General features: G+C 35.5%; 1 protein-coding gene across 3 annotated transcripts in view; it reads right to left on the bottom strand.

Moving 5' to 3' along the window:
* The window catches only part of DPYD (dihydropyrimidine dehydrogenase), a 335,424-nt gene that overhangs the window by 287,168 nt on the left and 31,230 nt on the right, over positions 1-17,026 (bottom strand). For all 3 annotated transcript variants that reach the window (XM_084211421.1, XM_084211420.1, XM_084211422.1), the window contains exon 3: positions 2,712-2,794. In XM_084211421.1, the coding sequence (XP_084067547.1) occupies positions 2,712-2,794 (83 nt within the window). The remainder of the gene's footprint in view (positions 1-2,711; positions 2,795-17,026) is intronic.

Here is a 17,026-nt window from a genome sequence, read left to right on the forward strand (position 1 = left end):
TTAACAAAATAAGCAAAACATTAACTGAATTGAATGCTTTATGCATTTTATGTGCAATCACAAGTAAATCAAATTCTTAGAATACCACTCTTTATATACGGAATAATGCCAAACTACTATCAACTCATTATCTCATTCAAAATCTAAAATAAGTGTAAAGTAGAAGTAGAGAAAGTTCATAGGTTTTGTGATAATTTCAAAACCCTTCAGAAAGTTTATTTTGCATACATCTATATACATAAACAAGAAAGATAATTTTCATGTAGTCCTCAATTTGAATACGAAGAGCTGGAAACAGAACAGGACTCTTCTTGGATATTAGTATTTGTTTATGCAGAGCACAGTGATACTCATAGACGAGAAGTGTACTGAAACCCATATTAAATTGGCCATTTTTCTCAAAGATGAAGTTAAAATGGAAGGTCTTGTTCCAAACAGGAGCACTGGGAAAAAGTGTTCATTGTCTTTCTCATCTGGCAGACCAGTAGTACCACTCTGGGAAATCAGAGAGGATTTGGGCAGACTGCCCACTCAACTTAAGGCTCATCTGAGATCCACATATATCCACTTAGCTATCCAGCCAGGATTTTTTTGTTGCTGTTGCTTTCATGCCCACATGATTTTAGTGCTTTTGTGCAATGTGAAACCCTCTCCACAAGCTCCCTTACCCAAAGGAGGCAGGTACCTCATAATACTGATGTCAGCAAATCTACGTCCTCCCATGCCTGGTCCAATGTCTACTCTTGTCATGGAAAGGAAAAGTGAACTTGAATCTATAAAAATGTACTATCTGAATTACACATGTCAGATAATCTTGGGATCCAAACAGAAAAATACAGCCACCCAGTTAAATGAGGTGACCATACAGCAGTTGAAAGAACCGTACAACCTAAAACAACAAGTGTCTTTTACACACATTTAGAAAAATATGTACACCTACATGCAGATAAGTTAACATTTTGCACCTTTCATGTGGCACTCAAGTATGTTACAAAAACACACAACAGTATAAATTTAGTAAGTCAGGTATTTTCTTTATCTCAAAATAAAAAAACAACTAAGGAAACAACGAACCATACAATACCGACTGCAATTAAGAGATTTCCAGCACTGCACAGTATCTGTCACTCTTCACAATCAATAACTATTTCTCAGAATGGCTTGTACACTAGCAGAAATAGCCAGGATACAAATTTATGAGATAGTAAAGTGCTTTTGCACAGCAAAGAATCACAAGAATCTTCTAAAAAGGCTTTGTAACAGAAACATGACCTTTGAAATGCCAAAGCTCCTCTTGCCATTCAATGTTGATCATGGAAGAGCTGTCAGCTCCCAAGTTTTAAAATATTATCCCTGCTTAGTCATGTATTGCAAAACGTCACAAAGCTGAACACTGTTACAGGACAGCAGCAACTTGAAATCCAATTTGTTGGAAATATTAAAGGTAGCTTCATTTGCCAAAAAATCCCCAAATCTTTACTTTAAGTCACTTTCCATTTACTGACACTAGATGCAAGACTTATGTACACAGATGACCGACCACACTGGGAGAAAACCCTAAACATCTGAAGCAACACAAGCATAAAGCAAAAATCACTATTAGAAAGGTGAATGCCATTATTTTTACAGTTATTTTCAGCACTGGTCGTTGAAATGTTCAGAATACTTGTAGGTAAGAATACCTCTTCAAACAGTCAGTGCACATGAGACGAGTATCGTGAGCGTAATTCATGGAAATCAAGCCATTCACACACATCCATAAATTTAAATGGATAACGGACACAGTCAAAGTCAATAGGTGTATTTATTTTTTCAAGTAGATTCTTAGGGGGATTGTTGTTGTTTTTACTTTTTACTACAGTGGTTCATGTGTAAGAAGTTACTCTGAGATCAGGCAAAAGAGATGAAGCACTATGTTTGCATCATTACATTTTACTATCCAATTTCAAAACCTTTAAAAGTGAAGCTTATATAATTTTCTGATTCACAGATAATACTATAAATAACATCTTCCTGATTATTCGGTGAGTAACTTAAGAAAACCTGTCTTCAATTCCACCACCTTTCTACATAGTAATCACTCCCATTTCCAGGCACTGTATCTGGCAGGACTTTGGAGTCCTGTACCCAGATACTCTGCAGTGCAAGTAAGAATGGCAGAAAATTCATCTTCTGACTAATTTTAACCTCCTCTAAGTATTAAGTGCAAAAATATGATGTTAAACAAAATATACATCTCTATAACACATAAAGGACCAGACAGATTCTTACATTCCATTATCAAAACCAAAATCACATAATTTTGGTGATAAAATCAAAGTACACAGGAACTACATAGATAAAAATTAAATTCAATTTAAAGCAAATACAGGTTTGTTCAGACACTGTTGTACAATTGGTTTAACACTTACAGAATTTAGATGAACAATATTTTCATTCACTCACAGTTTAGTATAAATATAAAGCAAGGCACCCCTTAAGCATTTTAAATAACAAATTAAACATTTACATTTTTTACTGTGCAGTCAGGCTTAACATTTATGCAGCTTCAAAACCAAAGTACAGCCTCAAGGGAAGCCTCTCCACTGACAAATTAATACCTTAGAGAATAGAGCTGAATGGTGGCAATGAACTCATTTGTTCCCCCAATAATGAAGAATGACTCTTTCTTTACCACATCTGTGACTGTTGCTATGGTGACCCAGACTTACCTCATTGCTTCTCGAAGTGCTCCTCGCTCACTAAGAGTCGTGTGCTTGATGTCATCAAAATTATTTTCCAGTTTCTCACAGTTCTGCAACAAATGGAAATATCCATGTAAGGCTCTTAAACAGTTCATTGTGCATGTATTAACAGTATTCAGCATCACGCAAACAAAACTGATTTATATTACGTTACCTCAAATTATGCATTCTGTTTTAATTATATGGGAGTCATTAAAAAGACATTGAGAACTCAGAATTAAAGTAAACATGAATCTTATTATATGGTTGTCATGGAAATCATCTTATAAATTTTCCATAATGAAATTTATAGAATTTTTACTTTTTCTTCTTTAATTTTTTTTTCATTTATCTTTGTGTGGGGCTACAATGCTACTATTGCACACAAACAGGAGAATAGAAACCTAAATAAGCATTTTTATTATTATTACAATAAAATTTATAAATTTCATCCCAATAAAACAGTCAGTGTTGTTGGAACAAACCAGTCATATTTCATTCCTATTTAATTTTTAAAATGTAACAGAAATTGAAAAGCTTAATTGTTTACAGACACCTCAACCACAATGTTTCTTCCAGATTAGAGCTCACCAATATTTCTAAAAGTAATATGAAACCAACAATTTTGTCACAATAAATGAAGTAAAACTTTGATATATTCTGTAAATTATTACTAAATGTGTGACTGGTTCCATTACTTCAGAGCACTGATGCTTTTCTTCTGCTGCCACAAAGACAGTAAAATTGATTCAGAAGATGCTGGGAAGTGCAGTAATTTGTGTCTGTACAAAGTGAGTCTGAAATACCGGCGAACAAGAATTCTCTAATCATCTGCATCTTCCATAGGATTTTTATAATCTCTTGAGGCTTCATCAATACAGGAGGCTTTTAGGTTACCCCAGTTCTACACAACAACTTTCTCCAATACCAAAAGTTACCTCTGGGAGGCATAATTTTGCCATATGGGTTTAAAAGAAACAAGTTGCGAGCAGAGCGGTTCCTATTGCTAACAACCTCGAAGGCAGGATTGCCAGGCTCTATATGTAGCCATAATTTTAAAGAAATTATGGGCACTATTATTTGCTCATATTGCTTTCATAGTATTTAATAAGTAACCTAATTTTTAAGACCACATCTTAAAACTAGTTCTATAATAAGAATTATCTACTGTTTTTTTCTTTTTTGCATTGATTCTTTATTTTTATAATTACATTCAATCTGAGGCTACAAAAGCATTACTGAAAAGGAAATTATTAGATTCTTATAAATGACCTAGCAACATATTTTATCTTGCCCAATTAACATTTTAACTATCATTATTTTTAGATAAGATTATAGACCTTTTAATACAAAGTTTTAATGCTTTAACAATACATTTCTGAGCAGAAAAATTACCTGAGCTACACATATTTGGATCTTTTGACTTTTTTTCTCCTTTGTAAAAACTATGCATGCCACAATAAGTCTTGTCCCACAGTTACAGTGATTTGTTTGTTTCTTTATATTACAATCAGTTATCCTTTGCATAGCAAAATCATACTCAGAGTCAAAGGGATTGCAAAAGAAATATGGAAGCTGTACAATGAAGTATTCCATTAATCAGATCAGCATACACTGACCTTCAGCTCCAAGCACATACAGGCATATGTGTATAAATAAATATATAAAAGAAATCCAAATCATCAATATTAATTATTGAAGGATTCTCAATTCATCAATACTAATATGCAAATACCTGTACAAGCAAAATTAAACCTCCCATCCCCCAGGAAAATAGAAGCCAGAGGAAACATAATTTGGAATATTGCTCCAAGAGCCAAAGTTTTAACAATCCCGTGTCACCCAGCGCGTCACGACAGGTTCAAAAAATCTGAGCATCACACAATTCATTCTTGACCTTGTGATATAAAGCATGTAAAAATGAGACAACCCAAAGCACACAGATTTTTATCAAACACAGCTAACTCATCTCTAGACTGTACAAGTTAGAACAACTGGTCCTGTCCATGTAGAAAATGCTGAAATAAGTTCAGTTACTACTTATCTATATAGACCATACTGTGTTAATTGGCTGAAGAACAACAAAGGTGGTCCATATCTAAAGAAAATGCTGTGATCATGTAGCCTTACACACAAAATACTCCATCTCAACTATACACCCAATATAAAAATGACCAGATAACCCAGGGGAAAAAAAAATAATTACAGATTCAAAGAATAGATGCTGTAGCAATTCACTCGGCAAGAAGATGAACTTACTTCTACTATTTCTGAGAATTCTTTCTGGACCGTATTTTTCTCAGCTACTTTCAGCCAAATAGCTCTCATGCAAGGTACAGTAGCTGGAGAGCAAACCATAGAGTCATTAGAGAAAATGAGCTAAAAACTGAGCCAGAAGCAAACTCATGAAGGAGAATGATCTCATAGGACCGTGTCATCAGTTACTGCATTTGTACTGAACAGGAGAGTAAGCAACTGCTGATCATACCCACTGCTCTTCCACTCATGCAAGCATGCTTGATCACCTCAGAGGAAGGAGAAAAGGGTGTCTGAAATACCAAATATAAGCTCAGCTACAGGTGCACAGATGGCACTTCATGTGTCTGAGTGTCAGCTCACATGCAATACTGTGGATCATCTGAAAGGATATCAGTTTCTGAGAAAGGCTTGAAATGAAACTGTAAGCATGAGAATACTCTGAAGAATATGTCAGGAAAATGAGGAAACTTCAGTAGACCACGACCAGGGGGAATTTTACATTCTGAAGTATTAAATCACTAGCAAAAACTGAGCTCATTCTATTATCCATTCTACCAAATAATTCATATGTATAAGCATATTGCATAGGACAACGTATTTTGGCCCATAAAACATCACAATACATTTAAGTCTAATGAGCAATTCAAGGTGTTTCATTTTGAGCAACAGCTAAAGTAAAAAAATCAAAATGCAAGCAATGAAAAAACTGCTTTTGGTGGCTCACTGCCAAGTGATTTTTTGTGGGTATAGATACAGTCTGGAAGTTTTAACTCTCTGATTCAATAATCATATAGCAGTCTATATGTTATCACCCTTGGCAGATCTATAGTTCTGCACGATACTAAATTAAATATCACCCTTGAGAAGTATGGGAGGAAGAATAAGTACAGAGTTGCAATTAAGGACATGGTCATCATAAGTCAAAATACCATTACATAGAAAAAAGCCACATAAGTCTAAATACTGCTTCTTATAGGATTCTAGGATAAATACTTGGAATTCTTTTCATGAAAAAGCAAAAGCAGGAAGTATTTCTATTTTATCTATAAATAAATGGCTTATTTATCATATGAGATCTTAAGCTTCATGACAGCTAGTTAAAAATGGAGATGTGGACTGGATATTCACAACTATCTGTGGCATGACACACAGCAGACTGGTAAAATGTATAAACAGAAATGAGAGAGATGAATAATGAGTGTATGAAGATGAGGAAGAAGGAAGATTAATGAACAAGTTGAAAAGCTTTTCCTCTCATAACCACAAAAATATGACTTTTCCCTGCTACAATTTATTTCTGTTAATAAAATAAACTGCAAGCTTTGGGAGCAAAGACTATGTGTTCACAATTCTGTATTTTCAGACATTTTAAGTGACAAGTCCAAAGTACTCTTACACTGTTTGAAGAAACCATCTAGCTCAAGAAAGAACAGAAATAAAGAAACCCTCAAGGTTTTAAATAAAAACCTAGGATATTCTGGCAAAAGTGGAAGTCACACTCTTTAAAACCTATCTCTCAACATTCATCAGCTTAGCTTTCTTGCCTATGTTTTTGTCTTGGATGAAAAAGCCCTCTTTGTTAACTTATTGGAAAAGGAATTCTTCATTTGGCCCCTTGAGTCAAATGAAGAACCTAGCAGAAGTAGCTCAGAAACCAACAGACTAGCACAGCAGTCTGCTGCCTGGTGTCACCACTGAGGGTGTCCCTAAATAACAAAAGCACTGCTGCCTCTGCTCTGCCATAACAGGAGTAAGAGTCAGTCTTGGAAGACCATAATTCAAACTTGCCCATTCTGTGATACAGTAGGGCTAAATATGAGCCCACTCCCATTGAAATCAACCATAAATCTTCCAAGCATCAAAACAAGAGTGGAATCATACTAAGCCATATCCTGCTACTTTAAATCTATCCTGAAATACTTCACAGAAGACTTTCAAAATTAAAGATAATTTCTCTACACACATTTTGAGATAGCTGAGAAATAAAAATCTTTTGTATTGACAACAGTGTAAGACCTATTCTAAGGCAGTCTGCACCACTGAAGTTGAGTAGATCTCTTAGCCTTGTTGATGCACTACCAAATTATAAGCCCCACTTGAAAAACCATCTCTCTTCCATGAAAGAGGTTTTTAAGGTAAGTATTACGATTGTTGAATTCTCAGAATTCATTGCTTTAGCATAGGTTTTAGAAAATTTTCCTAGAAAGCTGGAGTAAATCTCACACTTTTAATGTCAAACTTCCTGAGTATTAAACGTAAGGGATGTACAGCAATTGAAAGACAGAACAGCTCTCACCTATTCAGTTCAAATTTGCTATTATTACTAATGCTAAAGCAAATTCATTTTTCCCATTTTCTTCTTTATAACCCATGAAAAAGGTTCCTAGAGTATTTTGTGTCAATTTCCTACTGTTTATGCAGACAAATTTAACTTATTAATTTATTAAGTGTATTTGTACCTAAATTTCTGAGTCCTTAAGATGAGACAACCTGGTCCAAATTCTGAAGGATTTAATAACTCACTCTGATATTTTAACTCATTATGTTTCACGAGGTAGGTTTTAACAAGAAATCACCAAAACTGTTGAGGACCTACAAAACCTACTGTAAATACCTACATATAGGGACAGATTCAACATGAAGAATCCTAAATATTTGTCTAAAAAGTCCTTAAAACTTCAAATTCCATGCATGCTACAAGGGTGACCACATCAGCTAGCTCTTTTGAAAATGCCGGCCATACTATAGAAGTGACCTCCTTTAACAAAATCATAACAAAAAAGCTGACTATTTTCAGGGGACTGTGTAAAAAAGTGTAGAATGCTGATTTTCACATTGATCTTCTTATTGATAGATATGAAGTGTTAACACAAATAGCAGTTATTCCAGAAATGTGAATTATTTCATCAGCAGAAAACTTCAGAAATAACGAACTTGTGGTTTATAAACCTAAAGCAACGCTATAATAGTAATCCAAACTGTAATATATTGCTGCAAGGATAATTATTAAGGGAAAACACAGCTGACATTTTCTGATTTATGCACACAATCAGAGATGGAGTCCAAGGACTGTGACATAATTATCTTCATGCTAACAATTTTTGTAAATCTCTTGACAGAATTTTAGCTAATTTTAAAATGCCTTCTGAAGATTAGCACTTAAAACTGTTGGGGAAAATAGCACAATTTATTAGCAAGGGTATAATTGTAAACCTTCCAAATACTCATTGCGAATATCATTTAGACAGTAACTCCTGCTTTAGCAGCTGGTATATAAGACTCCAGTTTATGGAATCTTGAAACAACAGAGAGAGTAGAATCTAATTAAACAGGATTACATGCCAAAGAAAAATATTAAAAACAGACTAATAGTCAATTGTTATGAATTTGAAATAGCACATCTTCTTTTGATGTGAACTGTGCTTTATTTCCATGAAACCTAAATATTCTTAGCAGACTCCTCTCTTGATTTGGAACAGACTGTCTTTCTACACTGAAACAACACAAAAAGCTAAATGATTCCATTGATCTTCTCTCAATGACTTAAGCTCCCATCTGCTATAGGGTAAAATGACTTACATATATTGCATTTATTCTAATGTTATTCAAGAGCCAATAGCTGTATTCCATACAGGAAGCCTCCTGAAACTGTCTTCATACTGAGCAACTAAACAAAACTGATGCCATTTGCCAGAGGGCCTTACCTTAAGAACAATCTTAAAAACTAAACACATAAAAGGACTGTTTGATCCTTTCTGTAACATATTATCATCTTTGCAATGTCTGCTTACTAAATTCCTTCTTCTTATTTGCTGTGACTCATTCTCAAGGGGTTCTTTTTCCAAAAAGGGGGAAAAAGCAGCTTTAAACTGCTAACTGACCAGTTGTCCACAAAGGAAAAACAGATCTTTTTAAAAAGAATTTTAAAATACATACATATTTCTAATATCTGCAGAAAGTATATTGAGCCCTCAGGTATTTACATAACATTTGACTGCATGCCATTCATAATACATGAACATTTGTTATAACACTTTTTTCATTACATGATACAGCCACATTGACCAGACAAGCTCTTAAAAAGGTATAGATATTAGTACATCCAAAAAAGCAGAATTCCAACAGAATACTAGCCTAAGTATTAGTAATCAAATAAGAATCAATAGAAAAATCATTACATAGAATTGTAGGAGGCTTTAATCAATGCCTTATTAGCATAACCATGTTAATTTCCTCAGGATTTTTTCAGCAGTATATTAATTTAAGTCACTAAAAATAGCACACATGCAAACTCAAGAACAAATATCACATTTTTGCCACAAACAGGAATATATCGTTAATACAGAATTGATATCAGGAAATACTGATGCATGTGCTGTTTTCTGAAATGACAAGTGTGGAGTTTTGGTAATAATTATTACAGAAATACTACAGTTAAAGCAACTGTAAATTCTTAAATGCAAGCAGACAATTTTGGATTTTTTTAACTTTTCCCAGTTTAAAACATGGCACATTTAATCCTTAAAGACAGGTAATCATATAGAAGTTAATTACTTGTTAAACATAGTTAACACCCTAGTTTGCAATTTAACTGGGGCTGTGAAAGATGTTCAGTGCAGAGATGGCATTCTGCTAACTTCCTTTTCATGCTGTTTCACGCAGAAATTTCAAGTGGCAAATTTATCACAGCCTTCATGTTCACATAAGGGTATGGTATCTTGCTTGAATTCAACCTGCTGTTGTCAGAGCAGATGCAGACACCACGTGTTTTGGCAATGGATAACACATCAGATAGTAGTGATACACGGAGGGTGAGAAAAAACATTCTGAAAGGACCAAGCATGCAATACGAAAAATAGTAGACCGAGGAACTCATAATAATAAAGAGCTACAAAAGATTCACAAAAAAACAGAGGCACAGCTGGAAATAATAATGGAGCAGAGAACACAGGTGATGCCACTAACTAGATAGGACAATTTAAAATGCTCCTTTCTCTAGTGACTCAGCTTTAAAAGACAGAAAAAAAATGTTCAGGGAGGAAAAAAAAATAAGGAAAATCTTTGCCTCCCACATTTCTCCTTCTTTTTGCAAAACAAATGTTAAACTTCATCAGCAGATGAATGAGAAGACTTGGCAACAAATTACTGGTCCCACTGCATTTGAAGGGACAGTTGCAAGACTGCTTCCTTTATGGGACAGGGTTCTGTAGCAGGGAACAATACACATCATGCATATCAAAAGCTTCATCTAAATACTGTTTCTTTTTTAATGTGGTTGTAGTCTTGCTTTTACCTCTTGGACAGCCTGGTATTCTCAACATGAATTTACAATCTAATTCTTTAAGAGCATTAAGTTTAAATAAAGAGACACAGGCTCTTCACAGAATTTCTAAATATACTACTTCTACTTGATAGTGAAAATTTAACTAATGACTAAGAAAAAAAAATCCCAAATGCTATACTGCCTTCCCCTCCTATTATTTTCACATACCTCAACCCTGCTTGTTCTTCCCCTGGGATTCTTTACTCTGCTTAGGTAAATATTCCCTTGACTCTTTGAGATTAAATAAAATGAGACTATGCAGGTAAAGACCAGACTCATATTGAGAATTAACATTTACAGAGCTCATAACCTGGGAAAAAAGGAAGAATCTTTAAAGTGTAGGTAGAACTGTACTCCTACGGAACAGATTATGTTCCTGACCTTCAACAAAGACTATAAGGAAAAACATACCCAAAAGTCCTTGCTCTTTTAGAACCCAAATGATCAAGAATTTAAGGAATTAACCCCACATATTTGAGAGTACTAACTTAGAGGATACCTCTTATTTTTCATGCATAGCTAAAACGTTATTGAATATGAAAGTTTTTTAAAAATTAAATTTACAATTAAATGCTTAAACACCATCCTGAAACAGTATAGTCCTGCCTTATGCAGTGGAATAAAAGCAAATTATATGTAACAGGCTTGCTTCCTCAGCCCAGGATGCCACCTCTCATCTCCTACATGGCACATTTTATTGTCGAACAGCAGTATTGTTCAGACAGGCCACAACAAAACATTTTCTTTCATTGTGCTGTTGCCTCAATATTTCAAAAAAGCAAATAAAATGTTTCCCAACCAGTTCTGCTGAAACTAATCTGATTCAGCTATTTCTCATGGTTTCACATAAGATTCTTGCCAAAAAAAAAAAAGGGCTTGGGAGGGGTAGAGTTAATTTTCTTCATAGCAGCTGCTCTGGGGCTGTGTTTTGGGTTTGAAAATAGTGTTGATAACACAGGGATGTTTTAGCTATTGCTGAGCAGCACTTACTCAGCATCAAGACCCCAACTGAGGATGCTGGGAGTACACAAGGATTTGGGAGGGGACACAGCCAGGCCAGTTGATCCCAACTGACCACAAGCATATACCAGACCCTATGGAGTCCTGCTCAGCACATAAAGCTGGGGGAAGAAGGAGGGAGGTCCAGAGAGGTCACTGTCTCAATACAGTTTAGTGGGCATGGCAGTATGTAGCTGAAGGTTGGAATCGATCATCTTGGAGGTCTTTTCCAACTTTAATGATTCTGTGATGGTGTTTGTCTTCCCAAGTCCCCATTATGTGCAATAGAGCCTGGATTTCCTGGAGGGGGCTGAACACCTGCCTGCCACAGGAAGCACTGAATGAATTCCTCACTTTGCTTGTAAGTGGAGCTTTTGTTTTACCTACTAAATGGTGTATGCCTCAACCCAGAAGTCTTCTCACTTTTACCCTTCTGATTGTCTCCCCCATCCCACTGTGGGGTGAGCAAATGGCTGTGGTGCTTAGTGGCCATCTGGGGTTAGACCACAACAGCAAGGTCATACCAAGGTCCTTGTCTCCTAACCTTACACATCACATCTTACGTTGTGTCTTTCTACTGCCAGTTATAGACACATGCACCACCCCCTTCCACGTGCTACTTATTAAATTGCATGCTCCTAATTCTCTCCAACAGCTGAAAGACTTCCATAAGATAGTATTTAATATGAGTTTATAGAAGAGAAATCACAGCCAATTTTTTTTTTTTCTGAGGCTATGTGATTTGTCAACTCACTTATGTATCTTCTCATGGCATGTCTCTGTCACCTAGAGTTACTATGGAGTTAACACAGGAGTTAACATAGGAGTTAACATACAGTTAAAAACATAAGAGCTGAGATAACATTTTGTTAGGTGTTTGCATATGGTGTCCATAGTTCACAAATGAACTTCATATTTTATTATTATTATTTAATAATTATTTAATTATCTGTCTGATAGAAGGAGTAGGAAAAATCCAATCCTCTGTCTGCTTGGCTTAGGAGAAGAAAACAGCCACGTGTGAAATACTTCAGTGTTGTGACTGAAACAATTCCACAAAAAATATTGCTAAGATATCATCAGGTATCTGACCAGGTGAATTATCCAGAGAAGAGTATACACACTTATATTCTGGGTTACTGTGTTATCTAAAATTAGCATCAGTATCACATTGCTACTTAAGTAGCAATGAAACAAAGCAATGAAAATATGAAACTGAGACTAAATTTTCTCAGAGGAATAATGTGAAATATTCAATTCACTTGAGAAGTGTCTATCCAAGTCAGAGAAATAAGTACTAAAAAAAAGGCTGCAGACACTAAAATACAACCCTTATATCAAGACTTTGGTGCATTTGTGTTACTTACTGGCATTGTGTGTCAGATTTTCCATCACTATCATAGCTTATGAAAACCTGAATAATAATAATAATAATAATAGTAAATCTTAAGTTCATTTACGAAGTATGGACACCATATGCAACCACCCAAAATGCTACCTCAGCTCTTATGTTTTTAACTATTATGGTAACTCAGAAGTAACTGTAGGTGACAGGAGACATGCCAGGAGAAGATACATAAGTGGGTTGACAAATCACGTATCTTCAAAAAATAAAAAACAGGCTGGAATTTCTCTTTTATTTCCATTTTCTTTGATATTCAAAAGACATGTGCTGAGATGTCCAGAAAAGTCAAGTATTTAAGCACATTTTATACTCATTGCCATCTAAAATAGCTAAATCAGCTAAAATCAGCTAAATCTTTCTGTTTTCAAAATATCATATAGAAAAAAGACTGTGCAAAAACTACTATAATTACATGCATCCCTTACTTTACTTAGCAATGACTGGTATCTTACTGCAAAAGATACAGTAAGACAGTGACCTCAGCCTCTGTAATATACACAGAGTCAGAAAAAACAAATGGAAGTGCAAAATAAAAAAAGGAAAGCATGAATAAGAATGCAGAAAGACTCACAAAGCTGTTTAATAGTCAACACAACTACTTATTTTTAAATATCATGCATCAAGCCAAGTTAGTCAAAACAAAAGCTTACACTCACTGCTAAGGCAGAAGATTAAGTCTTGATGGGGACGTTATGGGAAAGAAATAACCAAGTTGGACACTACACTTAAAATGCTTTTTCCCCTCTCAAAAAAAAATTCAGAAAATCAGAGGTATGAGGCTATTACAATGGTTGCAGATCCTATGAAGTTTTCACCATCTGCTGTGCCATCTATTTACAGACATACAGGCATAATCAAAAATTAGGGAAAACTGCTAAAATAAGTGCAATCTTCTTTGAAGATACCATGCATGTTTAACAAGCTTTAGAATCTTCCAAAAGAAATTTAAGAAAAAAAGTGGTATTGATTCATCTTCTGTAAAAATTACATTAGAATTATTAGAAAAATAACTTTCCTATACAGAGAAATGAACAGGGCTTACGTGTAGCTACATCTTTCAGCAAGGCATTCAAAAGAGTCTTAAGAGAATGCTGCTGTAATGCTGCTTGGTTATTCACATGTAGTTGAGAACAGCATCCAGGATAAATATATTGCCTCAGGTCTCAGTTCCATTTACCATCTTAGAGAGAAGAACCCTAACTACTCAATACCTCACTATGGCACTATGCACTCTTTTGGTTCTGTATCTCATTTACTGTCTTCTTTGTAAGGTTTTTACTTCTTTGGAAGCTTTCATGACTCAGTCTGAATAGTTTTCTTCTCCCAAAACCTTCCGGCCTGTCTTCAGACAGATCATGCAGCAGTATTCCCCTTCTTGTTAGTCTCTTGAAAATTGCTATGTTCAAGCTGAGGTGAACAATTTGAACATGCCCCAAAGCACCAGCCAAGCACCGTCCCAGCAATTCCCAAGCAATCGGGGCCATATGGAGCCAAGATACACCAGAAGAGAACTGCAATGCAAGACTCCTAGATTTGAATTTGGCTTAACACTGTTTGGAGGAGACTCATTTGGGTCCCATAAACAGTGCTCAAGACATTTGGGACAGGTAGCACAGATCCTGAGCTAATTAAATGGGTCTCTCAGCCAGGCTGGCTCTGGTACAGAATTTTCCTCACATCGCTATGCTATTCAAACCTATAAATGGCTCCAAGTATTGTAGGTGAAGGCCTTTTAGTTCCCTGAACACTGCACAGGACAGACCTGCCCCTGCTTATCGTGTTTAACTCAGAGAGTATGAACAACCCACTCCCTCTGTGCAACCAGTGCTTGACCTAACACCCTTGGTATAATCATCCACATTTTTTCAATAAAATGCAATAACCTAGTTTTGAAAATGCTATTTCCAAACAGACAGATTGAATAATTTCTAAATAACACTGAAACTCTTACTTTAAATTATTTTTCCTCTCTGGGAAACATATTGGACTTATTAATCAGTCCCCAGCTCCTGAGTGTCACTGCTACTATTGCATATGAGCAAACAGAGTAATAGGAATGAACAGGATGATGCAAATCAAAAAGAAACAAAAACCATCATTCTTTTAACATCATTACTAAATTTCTCCCTTTTCTTCTTGAAGTCATTTTTATCTCTGATTTTTAATTCTTATTCCTATGCAGCAAGCTCCTTCTTCCCCTTGTGTATAAACTGAGCTTTCAATTTTTAATATTTCTTCAATGGTGCCCTATCTTTTCTATTCTCTTTTTTTCATAAATTCATTTTTTTCTCTCCTGCTCTTATTTCCTCATGCTTGTTTACTTTTCCTCTCCAGTCCTTACTAATTATTTCATGTCTCTTGGTCGTTTAATTATGTGTCATGGCTTTTCCTTTCTTACATTTTTATATTGCATTCCTTTATTCCACTCCTGCAGCTCTCTGATTTCTATGTGCTTGCTTAACTATTACCCAAATGGCTCCAAGCAGGACACACTCAAACTGAAGAATAAATAAATTAAAAGAAAAATACTATCTGTGGCCATGCGGTGTTGCCTAGCAACACCCTGTACCTCTCCACAGCTTTTCTAGAGCCCTGGTGGCAACAGAGCTTTTCAGACTTATTGCTACAAATATATGCAAGATCCTTCTCACATTGTTTGGCCATTCACTGAAAAATAAATGCAGAGGATAGCAAATGAAAAAGAAAAATTCCGGAGAAAGCATCAGCAACAGCACAAGAAATGGCCACCTACTCTGATGCACACTGCCCTCTTGTCTCTAATGGATTCTGTAAAACACATGCAACTTTTAGGTTACTGCTGTTCACCAATACTACTACTGTTACAATCTTTGAGAAACAGAATGTAAACAAGATTTCTTATGCAATTAAAATGTGTTAAATTCAACCAACTCTTATATAGTTACTGTGGATGCAATAGTGGCTGAGATTCACTGACCTCTTCTGAAAACTTTACACTAAAAAAAAAAAAAGCCTACAGATTGTAGAGGGTACAAAAATGGTCCAAGCATGGTCAAAAATGAAGTGGAATTACAAGGAAAGTGAAGTTTGTCCCCAAAAATTGTAGGATTCAAAATTAAAAGATTTTCAGTAGGTATTACCTCTAATTATTTCAGATGTGACAGAAGTGAAAGGAAAGTGAATTCTCCCCCAACACTTCTCTTTAAAATGCAAGTTTAAAGTTCTCTTTAAAATGCAATGGGCTCCATCTTCAAAACTTAGAAACAAATGCTCATTAAGTCCACATTTCTCAAAGTATTGATGACACAGCATGAGCTACACTGAATTACAAAGATACTAAGCCAGCTTCACCAACAGTCCTTTTTGTTTTGTTCCACGGTAGTGAAAGACTTCTTCCACCAACCACCTTTGAGAAAGAAAGTGGATAAAATGACACTTATGCAAGGGACTGAAACTTTAAGGATATTTGGAGTCTTAGAAGGGGAGACAAAAACTAGAAATGCTAAAACAAAAGATAACTACATCATTTAGCTAAGGAAAAACCCTACAATGAAGCCCCACAAAATGCTGAAAATGTTAACACTGTATCGGCATAGCGCTTGCATCAGTAGCAAGTGAAAAGAAAGCAGGTCAGAGAGCATACACCTTAAAAAGACATTTAACAGCATTAATCTACATCAGCTACAGCTTGTTACTTAGTAAAGAAAGGCTGCAAGTGATCCACACAAATAAACAAAGGACAGAAACTAACATTCAGGTACACAATTAACCTCATTCCCCAAGTAATGTTTGTAAAAATAGAAGGCTGAAGTAAAGCACATAGAGTTGGCTGGAGAACACAAAAGCACCCATAGATCATACAGTCCATAAAACAAACACAGGCATTGCACAGTCAGGCACTTAAATTTAAAATGCCTAAAAAAGGTTTCAAAACTTTATTTGGCTCCTGCACATACATGCAGCAAACCCAGTTTTAATTACACAGTCAGATGCTATTTTACAAAGAAGTGTTTCATGATTTAGAAACAGAAGAGTGGGCACACGTAATAATTAGCCTTTCAACATTTGGGCTCAATGTGCAGCCTTGTTTACTGGCCACTAACCAGATCCTTACTTGAAGGCAGACCCACTTCTACCCATGAGCATTTCAATGACACTCACTATGTATCTGATGTGATTCAAATGCAATTTATTCTACATAACCCCCACAGTCCAAAACATTAAAGCATACAGGAGACTAGAAGTGACAACTTGGACAATAACAAGTAACCTCTTGCTTTCACGTTCAGATTTTCTTACCCAGTTCATGGAACTATCACCCTCTGATCAGCTGGTATT

The sequence above is a fragment of the Fringilla coelebs genome, assembly GCF_963513975.1.
Source record: "Fringilla coelebs genome assembly, chromosome: 9".
Classification (NCBI taxonomy): domain Eukaryota; kingdom Metazoa; phylum Chordata; class Aves; order Passeriformes; family Fringillidae; genus Fringilla; species Fringilla coelebs.